General features: G+C 45.5%; 1 protein-coding gene across 2 annotated transcripts in view; it reads right to left on the bottom strand.

Annotated features, from left to right (window-relative positions):
• The window catches only part of LOC119397534 (follistatin-related protein 5), a 387,880-nt gene that overhangs the window by 3,984 nt on the left and 368,665 nt on the right, over nt 1-15,231 (bottom strand). For both annotated transcript variants that reach the window (XM_037664959.2, XM_037664967.2), the window contains exons 12-14: nt 14,092-14,277; nt 10,775-10,955; nt 7,521-7,727 (exon numbers count right to left, since the gene is read on the bottom strand). In XM_037664959.2, coding sequence (XP_037520887.1) covers nt 7,521-7,727; nt 10,775-10,955; nt 14,092-14,277 — 574 coding nt within the window. The remainder of the gene's footprint in view (nt 1-7,520; nt 7,728-10,774; nt 10,956-14,091; nt 14,278-15,231) is intronic.

Here is a 15,231-nt window from a genome sequence, read left to right as displayed (position 1 = left end):
ATGACTTATTGAGTTCGTAATTTACTGGTGATACCGACTAAGTATACTGTGTGATGAGGGACGAAAGAGAGAGAGAAGGACATACACGTACGCATGCAGAATACGCGCTAGCACAATACCTCAGCAGCTTACAGCCTAGCACAGAGGACCCAGGTTCGGCAGGAATCATAGCAGCATAATATTGTTGCTTCGTGCTTTGGTGGCGCGAAAAACAGTCAGGACACCACCACGGTTCAAGGTCGTCCTGCAGCTCAATGTGTCTGTCGTGGTGCATACTTAGTGTTCTTTAAGAGTCATTAATCCTTTAGACCGCCCGCAAATGTAAATTACATAATCTGAGCCACACATTTTTTTCTTTGATTGCTCTTCACATACGTGATAATCTGTCCATCTCAACGGATGGCCGTGCTCTGAACATAGTTTCATAATGTACGCGGGAAATCTTATATGTTTAGAAAGAAAGAAGGAAACAGAAGGGGAGAAGGCATGGAGGTCAACCAGAAAAACTTCCAGTTAGCTACCCCACACTGGAGAATTAGGTAAGGAGAATAGAAAGATGAAAAAGAGAGAGAAGGGAAGGGAAGAACAAAGAGAGAGAGAGAGAGAGCGGCAGCGAATTCACTGCAGCGTGCGAAGCTGCACCACAAGTCAGAGGCGTTCGTACAAGCCCGTCGTCTTTAAAAAAGCACAGAGTTATCTTCACTGCCTTGTGGGCAGTGAAGACACCCTTGAAGTGACCTTACCACTGCAATTTACCCAACACCAAATGGAAGAATACCAAGTTTCATGCGGTCTTGCGATAATTTTTTGGAATATGCTTCTTGTAAGAACTCACAGTGTCGCTTATGCGCACACATAAGACGACCGGAAGGTGAAAGCCATCTTTTTATTCTCAATCGATGTTCCTGCGCCGCCACCCATTTGACAACGATAAAAAGTTGAAATATCTGTTATCACACTTTTTTACGAACGCGCTCTCTTGAAACTTTAAAAGAATCTAAAAAGATTTGAGACATATTAAACACTGAGCTTCAACATGCTAAAAAAGCCTATTATCACAGTATTTTTAAACGTACCAATCGGCAACTGCCTAACGAAACATGGAAGCTAATTGATAACATACTAGGTCACGATAATAAAAATGATTCGCCTTAATCTATAACCTTTGGGGGTAAAGATTTAAGCGGCGCAGCTCTCGCAATTCATTTTAATGACTACTTCATAAATACAGTGGCGTTGCGTAACAATAACTTGTATTTTGTCGCCAGATGCAGTAATGTGAAGCAAAGAATCTTTCTTAACCCAAGAAATGAAAGTGAAGAATTCGACGTCTTCAAGCATCTAAACAATACCAAATCACTTGATGCTAATGAGCTGCAGATCTTAGCAATAAAACACGTTTTATATTTACTTAGTCATGCACTGACCTATATCTATAACTTGGCACTCGAACATGGTGTTTTTCTAGAAGTCACGAAGAAAGTATCCGTACATTTTTAAGGGCGGTGACCACGACATTAACTGCAGGCCTATATCTGTCCTCCCCGTCTTCTCTCAGTCATTTCCAGTGATACCGCAATGGCCAGGTAACCACTGAAAGTCAATCTCGTGGCCTTTTTGTGTTACGTGGTGGTAAAGTTTGACGGTTGCATACGTCAACTGTTCCTGACATCCGCGTCGGAGAACTGACCGCAGGCACTGTAACGCCGGTTTCGACGTCAGAAAACACAGCCCATTTACTCGGTCTTTTAGAATCAATTAGTTCTAGTGCACTGCGCAGAGCCGCGAGTTCTGCCGCCGTAGGCGTTGTCCCATGTGATGTCTTAAGCCGCAGGTGTTACCCCTTGCGATGGTATAACCACCGCACCGCCGGAACTGGACGACGTAGTCGAGCCATCAGTATAGATGTGCACGTGGTTACTGTAGTTTTCGTAGAGTAGGAGTAGGCTCAACTGTTTTAGTGCATGTGTCGGTAGATCTGACTTCATCCGCACTCCTGGAATCGTTAGGTATACTCATGGGTGGCTCAAACACCACGAAGGAAACACTGCCTTTGGACGTAGGTGTGTACCCCGCAGAAATGATGAGCGATATGTGCAGACAGGGGCGCCTATATGTCGTGCGGGGCCCTTCAAGCAGCGAGGATCGCCAGGTGGTGGGAAGGGGTCCTGTCATAATTCCTGGGGTATGTACGCATTGTCTCGACGATAATATGTGTCGTAATTGAGTACTCTTGAGCGATGGCAATGGTTTCTGCCATTGATGCGCTGCGTGGTAAATCAAAACGTATTTTAAGAGCCTGTGCTTGGAATGCCCTGAATCAGTGCGCAGGTTAGTCTTGTCGGTGTTGGATATTGCACGTAAAGCTGTACCGCAGGAATCCAATAAACAACACCCTGTACAGTTGTAGCATGGGTACTCCCCATTTCGTTTTTGCAAGGAGCCTGAAGATGCTGCACATATAGCAGTCAGCCGCTTCTTACACGTAGTTTACGTGCGGAGTCCAATACAGGTTTCTGTCAATGATGACTCCCAAGCGGCTTCTGCTGAATGATATAAGTTCACCGTTAATTTATATGCTGTATAAGGAGACATTGGCTGCCAGGTGAATGCTACCACTGCACATTTTCCGCAAGACACCTCGAAACCTTGTTTACGAAGGTAGCATGATATCATTGTGGCTGCCTTCTGAAGGCGGGCGCGAAGCTGAGGCCGTGTCACACCTGACGTCCAAATGCAGATGTCGTCAGCGCAGATAGAAAGTCCTACTGTGCTTGGTAGGTTTTCGACTAGTTCAATGAGGGTCAGATTGAAAAGCGTAGGGCTTAGCACTCTGCCCCGAGGGCCTCCTCAGCTACTGTAATACTCAGGTGTCGGGTCATTCTCCGTGGCCACGTAGAATTACCTCATCTGTAAGTAGCTGCACACCCATATATATATATATATATATATATATATATATATATATATATATATATATATATATATATATATATATATATATATATATATATATATATATATATATATATATATACACTGTAATGCTACATCACTCAAAGTTACATCCCTCTCACACGGGCATCTGAATAACGTTAAAGTGATCAATTATTTTGGAATAGTTCACGCGAGCATGCGCCACGAGGCAGCTGGGGTGAGTCTGTCTTTTTTTTTTTTCAGAATAAAATTTAGTCACTAGTTCAAGCCTCGTCCCGTTGGTTTTATCGTCTTGTGCTCCGTGTTATACCTTTGTATTGTTACCCTTCGACATGTATACGAACCGGCCCAGCTAACTACTTTTCGAGTTCAACTGCTTGTTTGTTGACTCAACGGTGACTTGCGCTACATTATTTTCGCGCGCTTCAATTGTTATTAACAAATTACCGATTGTGCGCGTCACTACAGACGAAACAGTTCCACCAAGACCCACTGTTTCTATATATTGCCACCAAGACCCACTGTTTCTAAAGCGCTAAAGATGGTTTCATGGGTGACATTATCGTAAGCTCTCTTAACGTCTAGAAACACAGCAGCACACAGTCTCTTACAGGCCTTCTGGTGTTCACATCAACAACATTATCTGTTGAACAGCTGCGCCTGAACCCGGCCATGGCACCCGGATAGATTTCGTAGTGCTCTAAGTATCATTCCAGACGTGTTAGAATCATTCTTTCCATTGTGTTCTCTACACAATTGGCCAGTGCGATAAGACGGTAGAAACAAATGTCCAGAGGCGACTTGCCAGCTCTGAGAAGTGGAATAAGCCGTGTTGACTTCCATGCTTGGGGAACCGTACCAGTCTGCCAGGAGTCGTTGTATAGGAGCAATAATAATAATAATAATAATAATATCTGGGGTTGAACGTCCCAAAACCACGATAGGATTATGAGAGACGCCGTAGTGGACGGCTCCTGAAATTGCGACCACCTGGTGCTCTTTAACGTGCACCTACTATTAAGTACACGGGCCTCAAACATTTTCGCCTCAATCGAAAATGTAGCGGCCGCGGCCGGGATTCGATCCCGCGACCTTTGGGTCATCAGTCGCGCGCCATAACCACTAGACCACCGTGGCGGGGCTGTATAGGAGCAAGAGTGTCTTCCAAGCTTCGTCTCCAAGGTTACAAAGAGCACGGTATGTAATGCCGTCCGGTCCTGGCGCCGAAGAACGTCTGCACAACGCCAGTGCAGCTCAGCTCATCTACAGAAAACGGGCGCTCCATGTGGGGATCACGTGAAAGAAATGGGTGGTCGAGCGTCCCCGTCCTTGTTTCCGTGAAATTGGACTCGCCGGCAATCCTTCTCCAAAAGTATTCTGCGACATGAATCCCTCTACACTGTAGGTAAAGTGCCAGAGATTTAAACGGGTGTCGCTGACCAAAGGTTGTGCGAAGACCACGGACAGTTCTCCATATAAGCGATGGGGGCTTTTGCGGATCCAACGACTCGCAGAAAATACCCATCGTCGCGAAGCCAGTTTATCCATGTGGCGCTGTATTTTCTTTTGAGTGCGTCTAGCTAGTCTCAAATCATCCTTGCACTTTGTGCGTCTATATCTTCGTTCCGCCCGACCTGTGCATTGCACGAAGTTTGTCAATTTCCATATCAAAATGGGTGCGTGTGTAGCTCGTCAAAAGCGAATGCGTGGTGTTCTGCAGAGCATCCTTTATCGCAGCCTCTAGGTTATAGGATGAGCCGTCACTACAACGGACTTCCATTATTGTCTTGAATTTCAGCCAATCGGTGCATTGGAGGGCTCTGGCGGACTTGGAGCTGGTCAAACCTTCTATCCTCAGATAAGTTGAGATGTGGTCCCTGCCCTGCGTTTCCAAATCTGAAAACCAGTGTGCTTTCCTGGTAAACGAGCGTGAAACAAAAGTAAGGTCCAGGCAGCTACTGTAGGCTGATTCACGTAGATGTGTAGGGCTTCCATCATTGGAAACGCAACGTTCGTATTCCGAGGCAAAGGACGCCAACTTTCTTCCTCTAGAGTTGACCTTGGAGCTTTCCTATAGGTAATGGTGGGCATCAAAATCACCAGTGATCAGCCACGGGTGTGGAGTCGATGTCAAAATACCACGTAAGCGCTCGCACTCTAGGCGGCTTGATGGAGATAAGTATAAGCTCCGGTAATTGTGAAAGTGACCTTGTTCTTATTCACAGTGAGGCGAACATATTGGTTCTCTTCGTCAGGCGGCACGGGGTGATGAACATAAGTCAGTTCACGGCGCATGAACACGATAACGTCGCTGCACTCTCTCTGGGTATGGAGGACATAAAGCACTCTACCCTGACAGTCTGATGGAAGCAGACAGATTAGGTTCGCAAATCACAATGATGGAGATTTGGTTCGTAAATACAAACTGTCTATAGCCGGACATGCGCGACTTAAGACCTCTAGCGTTCCACTGAAAGACAGATGCGTTCTTGACTTCCTCTCGAAACTATATGAGCAGAACTTTCTACTGACGTCGGCTTACAGCTAACTTAATTCTTAAACAGATTAAGGTATCTGTGTAGTAAGAACAAGAATGAAAACAAATTACCGTTAACTGCAGATACAGTTGCAGACAGAGCGTTATGAAGAGAGAGAGGAAGGTAGAGGAAAGACAGGGATGTTAACCAGGAAGAGCTCCGGTTGGCTACCCTGGACTGGGGAAGGAGAAAGGGGGTGCGAAAGAATCCTAAAGAAGGAGAGAGTCAGTAATGACACTATAAAGCCGCTGTCTAAAAGCGTTGTGTGAGGCCAGTCATAACTTGTCGTTCAGTCCAATTTGCCGCAGAAACTGCAGCAACGCCCTCATAGCCGCTCGCGCTGAAGGCCGGGTAGGCCAGTGCCCTAGGATTTTGCCCTCTGTGAGAGGGCGGTTGTCTATGAAGAGACGCTCAACAATGTGCGCTGTTGGTAGAGAACTGGTTGAGTATAGGTGGGCATAGCGTTTGTTATTATTACTTAGCATAAAGCACTTTGCACTTGTTTCGACTTGATGCGCCGCGGGACACCAAAGAATGGTGCCTTTATGACGGCACGTTGATCACATTTACTTGCTTGAAAGACTTGTTGAGTGTTGACAGTTGAATGTAAAGACAACGTTTGCATGAGCTATAGTTGGCGAGACTTGATAATTGGAAGTGCATATTATTAAGGCAAAAGCCTTAGATGCCTCATCAAAGGAAAAAATGCCGCATTAAACGCAAAATTGACCGTCGGCGTCATCGTCGGCGGCGCCAACATGAGTGATGCAAAAAATTATTATCACATGATGACGTCATCAAGACATCCCAGATCACAAAAATGTGTGGCGTCACTATAACGTCATGATGACAATGACATGTGATGTCATCACATGTCATCGTCGCTTGGTCAAAGGTGGGCCGATCACGGAGGCAGTGTAAAACCAGGTGAGGTGCAGACAGCTTTCGGAGGGGAGCGGGAGAGGATCAATACATCGAGTGATAAGAAAAAGAAGAAAAAGATGGTTTTCGCCTTCCAGTGGCCCTAGGCGAACGCATAAGGGACCCTTTAAGTTCTTGTTTCTTCATGAACAAGTTTGAACAGCTAGGCTCTTGCACCAAACTCCAGATCGTCATATCATAAGGCTCATTTATTCAAATTATTGGCCGGTGACAGATTTCTCACCTAAGTTAACGTTGGACTGTTGCATGGTTTCCTCTATTTGCCGACTAGTATCGCTGAACAGAGTGACGCGCGGTAAATGCTGGTGGGCGAGCGTGTTTTGTCAGAACGACTCACGGCTTATGTATCACATTTTGCAGAAACTCGTGTTTTTGTCAATCTGGTTCCTTCTTCGACGTGTCCTCCGAGCTAACTATGCAGATGTTGCAATTTCTTAAAGTACCATTACAGAATCATTGGTCACATGCATGACACCTTGCGTCTTCCTCCAGCATACACAGAAGACGTTTTACATGTTAAAGCTATTGTCGCTAATGTAATGGACACCACTTGTTCCTGTAGCTAGCACGACGTTACAGCGCCGAAATGAGGATATTACTAAATTATTCGCTTTATGTCGCTTTCTCAATATTTGGGATGACTGAAATACCAATTCAAACAAAACAAAAGAGAAGCAAGTTGTTCCTACTGCGCCTGACTCGCATCGTGCCTGCGACAGACATCTCTTCGGCGTGTTTAATCGTAGCTTAGCTACGTGTAACGCAGTGCAATAATATGTACTCCCTACCACGAACACGTGAAAGTATATACTTTCTACAATTGGCAACGGATGAAACGCTAGCGTACCGCTTTGTGCACATACTGCGCCTCGGCAAAGCAGAAGCGATAGTGCAATACATTCCGCTATGTTTAACGATCCCCCGAGGACCATCAGACGGCGCAGACACCATCCGTAGTATCAAAATAATCCGTCTCATTTTGATGTTTCATGTGTAACCAGGGTGTGGTTCACGTGGTTGCGCTCCTATCAAAGTTTAGTATTCGTAAGTATGATATTTACTGCATTTATGTATTTACTGTGCGCACGATAATCACGTGGTTACCTTGCTCGGTGACCTCCTGGGCGACTATGACGACGCTGTTGTTGGAGCTCTGCAGCGTGATGACGTGCCGTGAGTCGGGCGAGACGCGCGGACGGCCGAACAGGTTGGTCTTGTGCGAAAGCACCGTGTCGGTGAGGTAGTCGAGCAGGATCTGGCCCATTGGCCGCTGAGTGATGGGTTCCAGGCACTCCAGGATCACGAAGCCCCCTGAACCAGAGGCAGTGCATAGTGAGATCCATATTATGCACAATGACGAAGGCGACTCCGAAGAGCCGTTGCTGCTCTCAAGGAACATTGTGGCACTCAATACCTTGTTCAGCAATTATTTACTTACTTTTCATCATGGCATGGATATGAGCTTATTGAGAAGCAAAGGCGAAGCTTGGAGACAAGGTAATTTGACCGCTGCTCGAAATGTACGGTTACGCGTAAAAGCATAAAGTTTATTGTAAGCATGGAATTGAGAGCTGTCCCTTCGTGACGAAGACAGAAATCACACTACTGTTGAATATATCATTTAGGACGTCGGGAGTCAAGAAGGTTTATTCAGTATTCATAGTATATGCCCCAGAAGTTCGTGCATCAATTCTGCTCGAAACTTTCGTCAACAAAATAATGATATCATGTAAATCGTGAACAGAGGCATTGTACTACTCCGCTTTGGATGCTATGTAAATATGTGGCTTACACAAGTACGGTATATGCTTGGGGTAGGAAACTAGAATTCTTTCAAAAACGTAAAGCTGAAATTTTATTCGTTTCTGAAGTACAACAATTCTTGCTCGAACTACCAGAAGCCTAATTAATATTACGCCTTTGAAAGACGCCAGACTATCGTTTCTAAATGCAAAGTTAAAGTAAAATGTTCATATTCGTTGAACGTTTGCCCGAACAGCACTTTCCGCTTCACGCAAATCTTTTTCGTTGCAACTCATGTTCACTGCACCGCTCGTGACTGGACGGTGTAGTGAAGTTGAGTTTAGTGTGCAAACGCCTATTGTTTTCTTATCTGAATGAGGAACAATGCGTCGGGTAACTTTTGTACGACGACACAATAGCACACATGCTGTGCTATGCCCTTAGTTTGATAAACAAAATTGCTTTTGATGCGTCTGTGACTTGCTATAACCATATTAAATGACAGAAGGCCCACGCAAGAGAAACTACTGGAACCCTAGACTCGACCGCCATCTGCATAGAAAGCGGCTCCCTGTCGCGCTTTTTATAAACGACTGAGCACTGCAGCGCTTTTGAATGCACAGAGAGCGCTGTTGTGTGGGCGCGCGCGTCAGCTCTTACGACTGATTTTTCTTTTCAAAGCTAAGTTTTCACTGCCTCTCACTCCAGGTTTGGTGTTCATCGTTTTATCACAGGCAGAGTTATCTGTTCCGCTTATAATAAACGGATTTGGGCTTCTTTTTTTCACCGAGTGGCTGTAGAATTTTGTAGTCGCTGGTCCCGTTTTTTGGGCTTATACGCGTTTTCCTTGCAAATATAGTTATTTGAGTTCTCGTCTCGTTCACTGATAGCGCGTTTGTCGATTGCTTTGTGTAGTTGAGCGTTGAAATCAAACATGCGTTGGGGGAGTCTACAAGTAACTTTATTCATGCACTGGCAAACGTGCAGTCAACAGAGTGGAGACTACCCTGGAGACTACGTTAAAAAGTAAATATGTGCTTTCGTAAATAGTTGCTCATATTTTCGCTGTGCAAAATAATAATTTTTTTACCGTCCGTTCGTATCTGAGCGATTTGTTTTATTGTAATTAAAATCTATTTTCGAGAATGAGAATTTATTAAGCTTCCGCTTCCTTTGGGCTTCTTCGCAAAAGTCGCACCGCTTTTTTTGGAGCTTCTCTAGGAATGATTATTTTCTTTTTATCTCGGTCGCATCTGACAACCCTGATCACAGGGTATATCTGTGTTTACAACAATAGACAGCTGAGCTAGTTGGTACGTAATCATACTGGGCGTGCAAACGCGGACACAAGAGAGAATTCAAGACACCACAAACGCCGTTGCCACAAACGCAGTGTTTGTGGTGTCTTGACTTCTCTCTTGTGTCTGTGTTTACACGCCTTGTCTTTTAACACGTATATCTCTGCATATATACACGGGCCTTATATGGACCTCGAATTGAAATGTCATAAATATTGTACACGGACCGCCAAAGCCGCATATAGACGAGTAAGCGCACCTCAGTTTTTTGTAGTAATGAAAATAAATTATGGCATAAACCCTGAACGCACAGTGTCGACTTACTCATATAGATCTAAAGCGCACATAAAATCCTATAATGAATATTCAGCAGCATCTTTGGTTTTCTTAGTTTTCTATGATTTAGCCATTGTGTATTGCGAGAGCCTGCGAGCGCCTATTGTTGGCTAATCCTCCAGAATGTGGATGTGTACCTGATAACAAAAGTGTTATGCAGAATGCTTAAATACATCTGTCTTTACATGCAAATCACACAAGGACTACACAAGTCGCGACCACTAGGATAAATACACATACATCTTCTATGATTTAACGCATTGCATACAATGAAAGCAAACACGATTCTACGTAACGTCGCTTGCTTGGCGAGTTGGTTCATCGTATGTCGGTGGAAGCTGAAAGTACCAGCGAGTAAACACGAACTCAACCAAATATTCCTGTTTACTCGCTGATCATTCATTCATTCATTCATTCATTCATTCATTCATTCATTCATTCATTCATTCATTCATTCATTCATTCATTCATTCATTCATTCATTAACTTTACGTAGACTCCAACATGTGCGTGAAATATACAAACTTTTATTTCCCAGTTTACTCCTCTAAGTGCAAATTAGGGAACCAGGTACAACACGATTATTATCTGCGATCCTGCTTCCGCTCCCTTCCCTCTTGTTTTCTGCCTTCCAGTGTATTTGACCTGCGAAAGCGGAACTTTTCTTCTAACGAACTTAGTGCCTAAAAGTTTGCCCATTCGTTTCCTGTCTGACGTTAGCCGTATTGTAAATGACGCGACATGACTTTAATGGCCCAGAGTAGCAGACGTTAGATACATTCATGGGGCGCGCAGGCCGTGGACTCCCTGCCGCCATAGGAACATTTAATGGGGCTAGCAGAGGGAATAAACAAAAACCACAGTTGGGGACCATCGAATGTGGGGAGATATCGTATTTCGGGTGCACACGCAGAAGCTCAATTTGTCATGACGCGCATGCCAGCATGTTTTTCAATGCGCACGGCACTCGCGCGCCCGTACCCAGGGAGGCAAAGTCGGCGCTTGCTGGGGCACAGTTGTAAGGCGTCAGATCGACGGTCTTGATGTACTTCATGGCTCGGAGGTCCATCTTGTACATGCCGCGCTGGTTGGTGTGCACCACATAGCCGTATTTCCAAGGATAGCCGAGGTCCTGAGCCGGTGGGATGAAAAGGCCGCTTACCTGCGCCGAAGACAAGAACACTCGATTCGGTCAGAGCCGATGCGCACAATTGTCCGCATGACCTATATATTGAATAATGGCGGGCGTTGCGGCTCTTATATGAAGATCATTGGTCGTTAGGTCATTGAATCAGTACTCCGAATGTGGTAATTTATGCACACTGGAACAAAAACTTGGGCGAGTTGGCAGTAATTCATAATTGAACGGCTACAACGCTAAGCAGACGATGACAAAGGGAAGAACATCACAGCACTTTCATTTGCAAGTAAGCGCTCGCCTCGCGATCCTAAGCTTTCCTCTGTCTTCGTATGTTTAGCATTGTAGCGTTTAAATTATGGCAGCAAGTGTTGGTCATTCTTAACATTAAAGAAGCAATGTGGTGAGCTGAGCTACTTGGCAGATTCTTGAACCAAGATGAAAAAGACGACAAGACATACTGTGCTGTCGTCTTTTTCTGATGATATTTTTATATCCTTAACTTTTCAGAGGCTGTTGTGGCCCAACTACGGCCCTTTCTACAATAATTTCTCCGTAGCGGAGGTACTTAGGGCGAGCTCTCACCATGGACCCCACCAACGCAAGCGGACAGCGTTCTAAGCCGGGTGCGCGACTTCGTCACGCCCTGCTGGACCTAATGAAAGCTGTTTTCATTCATTCATTCATTCATTCATTCATTCATTCATTCATTCATTCATTCATTCATTCATTCATTCATTCATTCGCATGAGAAGAGCAATTTCGCCATCCACCCAAAAGCCGTGGAAGGACCGCCTGACAAGGAAGTCAAATATATTTAAGGCCGTGCCTGCTGGTTATGAGCGAGGTGGCCCCAGTCGTCTCTGTCGAGCTGGTCGGCTCTGTACCGCTATAACTGCTACATCCTATAAACTTTTTAGAGCGCAGCTCTTAGACGCCCATTCTTGCGTTGAGCGGCGTCGCCGTTGTTGGCTGGCGTCGGCGTAACCGATAGAGCGAACGAGGACGAAAGAGAGCTAACGCGAATTCAGTCCGTATCACGAGCCACTGGCCTCTAACCTCGCCTTCTTCCTCCATCGCGCGCGCTGGCCCCTCGGTCGGAGCTCGTGCGCATGCATGGCTGGCACGTGCAGTGCGGCTGGCTTCGCTTGTCGTAATGGGGCTGTCGGCGTTTCGCTTGGTTCGCGACGCCTGCAATGCACAGGGTGGTGTGCGTAGCGCTCGAGCGCTGGTAGTTTCTGTGGCAATATGTAACGAATGTTACATTGCTGCAACTGCGGATAGCCAAAACTTCAAACACAGTTGGCGTTACCCCAACACGAATCTACGCTCAGAATTCGCATTAGGCAGTATCGTAATTGTCGGTGATTTTTTTTCGTTACTCTAATATCCTTGTGTTATCTCTGTCTGGCTACTAAGCGGTAGAAGTCCGACTACGACTACTTCGGCCCGATGTCTTTACGGCTTGCACTACCTTACGCAACCCTTGCGACATCACAAAGCTGACTGTAAGAAACGCCGTCGAAATATAAATAGTTGAATTTACATCATCAAACGCACTGCGTGATTTTCATTCTTTTATCATTTACTGCAACGAAGGTATAGGATGTCAATCCCGTCGCTGAACTTGCGCCTTCATTTAACATTGGACTTTTCCTATGTGACGCTGTCAGCTTTTCCAAGACTCCAAGGTCGCTTTACGCTGCACACATATGCATCGTATCCAAAGCGAAGACTTGAGCGGACAGCTCGAAGCAATGTAGTAGTCCTACCTACGTACTTACTGCTAGTGCCAAGTACGCCTGTGAACGGCAAGCCGTGCTGATTTCATTAATGCTACTTGCCAACATGTTATTTGCAAGTCATCGTACTCGACCCTAAGTCAGTACACATGGAGTCTACTAAAGTTGCCTGAGAGATTTTCTTTCAACAATGGTGTGACAGCAGTACACAGTAACCTGTAGCCTCTGCCAAACGTTCCCACAGATGTGGCGCCACGTGTAGTTTCTTCAGATGTTCGGACATAGAGTTGGCGCTGGTGCTTCAGACTTCCGGGTGGGAGAAACACAAATACAAAGGGACAGGCCCAGTATTCACGGACGTGTCCTTACGCTAGAACGGCACAAAGCGCAGATGCCAGTAAATATCAGACATGTTAGCGAACACGGTCCGCCATTGGCGAACAGCACTTACGAATGAAAAAGATTTTTAATCAAGTACCACGCATTACTAAGCACTTACCTTCGCGAGTTTATCGTGTCTGTGTGGACCTGGATGCGTAATATAGTGCTAACTAGCCAGTACTAGTCTAGGGTAACCTTGGAACGTTTACACTGTTGGTCAGCAAAGTAAAACTCCGGAACATAGAAATAGGACTTGACTGGAACGTTTTCAGTCCTGCTGAGGGCGGCACCTCGCCTCCAACTATACGTGGCCACAGCGCTTCGAAGAGGTGTTTGGGCTATTCTTACAATAAAGAATTGATGGGCAAATATGCCTCTGGACAAGTGCCTTGTAGCAAATAGTGAAAGAGCCAGACAAAGGTCGATGTACAGTTCAGGAACCGCAGGAGCATCAGTGACTGCATCAGCCGATAGGTGGCGCATGGTCTCTACACACCAGATTAGAGGAAATGGAATAGCAGAAGCAGGTTAAGTGACCATTTGTCACCGCCATGTTTCGAATAGGATTCCAATAAAGATCTGCACCAGGCTCTGCTCGACGGTAGAGACGTAATATTGCTGCAACTCTTCCAGAAAATATAGAAGTGGGGTTCTCAATAGGGGATTGTGAATATAGCTGTAAGCAAACTGTTCTGAAAATGTGCTAGTGCATCAAATATCATTTTTTATGTGATCCTTAAGCACACATGCAGGCATACAGACAAAAACAGTATTTGCCATTATGCATCTTGGGCTGAATACACACAGTTTTCTGTTCGTAGGCGCTATGTGCCATTGGCTGGCCGCAACCGCATTAACAGTAACATGACCAACATCCTGATAGATTGGCATGTGTTCTTATTAGCAGATTTAGCGAAACAACGCTTTTTCCTGAATACGGTCTCCGCACTGTAGTAATATGCGGACCAGGTGACGGCTCTTTGCTGTGCCATTTAAGACAGCATAACAATGCCGAAGCACCGCATTCTGCTCATTACCAGGTCAAAGTGTCCATCAACTGGCTCTGGGTGAACGGTGTGGTGCTTCTTCTTTTGGCTGGCGTCACGGATGATCTGGATGGTCTTTGTGCCACGGTCCACGGGGCCTCGCCAGCACAGAACCCACACCTGATCCAGATGCGGAACGTAGTGCAGGTCCACGGGGAACTTGTCCGTCACCACCACCTGCACAGAATCGGTGAATGAAGGCCAAGTCCTTTTCCACAAATCCCTACCCACCGAAGCCTATTTTCTAAATGCTGAATGTACAAATCAAAATGTATTGCGCTCTTTTGAAACTTATGACTTGCAACAGTAGTTATTTCGCTTAAAAACAGCAGTTAACATCAATCACAAAATTATTCGCGCGCCATTTATTTCTGCTTGAAAAGTACTAGGCGAATCGCACCTCATCGATTTTGTTGTAGCTTGCAGCCACAGCAACTATTTAGGGTTGTTTCGCTGGTGCTATGACGTGACATCTCTGTATTTGTTAGCACTTGTAACTTAAAAGTTACAATAACGAACACAAACAATTTATCCCTCCTACCCAGAGTTGCCAGTTCCACTTATACTAAGCGGATGTGGGCTTCTTTTTTCGCTGAGTCGCTTGTAGAATTTTCCACTCGCTTGTCGCGTTTTCTAGGCTTATTTGCATTTTACCAGTCAATAGTTGTTTTACTGATCATCACGTTTACCAACAGCGCGTTTCTCGATTACTTTGACAAGTTTAGTATTGTAGTCAAAGCTAATAATAATATTATCCGGGGTTTAACGTCCCAAAACCACGATATGATTATGAGAGACGCCTTAGTGGAGGGCTCCGGAAATATTGACCACCTGGGGTTCTTTAACGTGCACCTAAAGCTAAGTATACGGGCCTCAAACATTTTCGCCTCCATCTAAAATGCAGCCGCCGCGGCCGGGATTCGATCCTGCGATCGAATCCCGTAGTCGAACAGTCGAACGCCATAACCACTAGACCACCATGGCGGGGCTTGAAGTTTGAAAGCTGCGGCGGCTGCATTTTCGATGGAGGCGAAAACGTTTGAGGCCGGTGTACTTAGATTTAGGTGCACGTTAAAGAACCCCAGGTGGTCGAAATTTCCGGAGCCCTCCACTACGGCGTCTGTCATAATC

The sequence above is a fragment of the Rhipicephalus sanguineus genome, chromosome 1 (genome assembly GCF_013339695.2).
Source record: "Rhipicephalus sanguineus isolate Rsan-2018 chromosome 1, BIME_Rsan_1.4, whole genome shotgun sequence".
NCBI lineage: Eukaryota > Metazoa > Arthropoda > Arachnida > Ixodida > Ixodidae > Rhipicephalus > Rhipicephalus sanguineus.
This window is presented reverse-complemented; position numbering and strand designations above follow the sequence as displayed.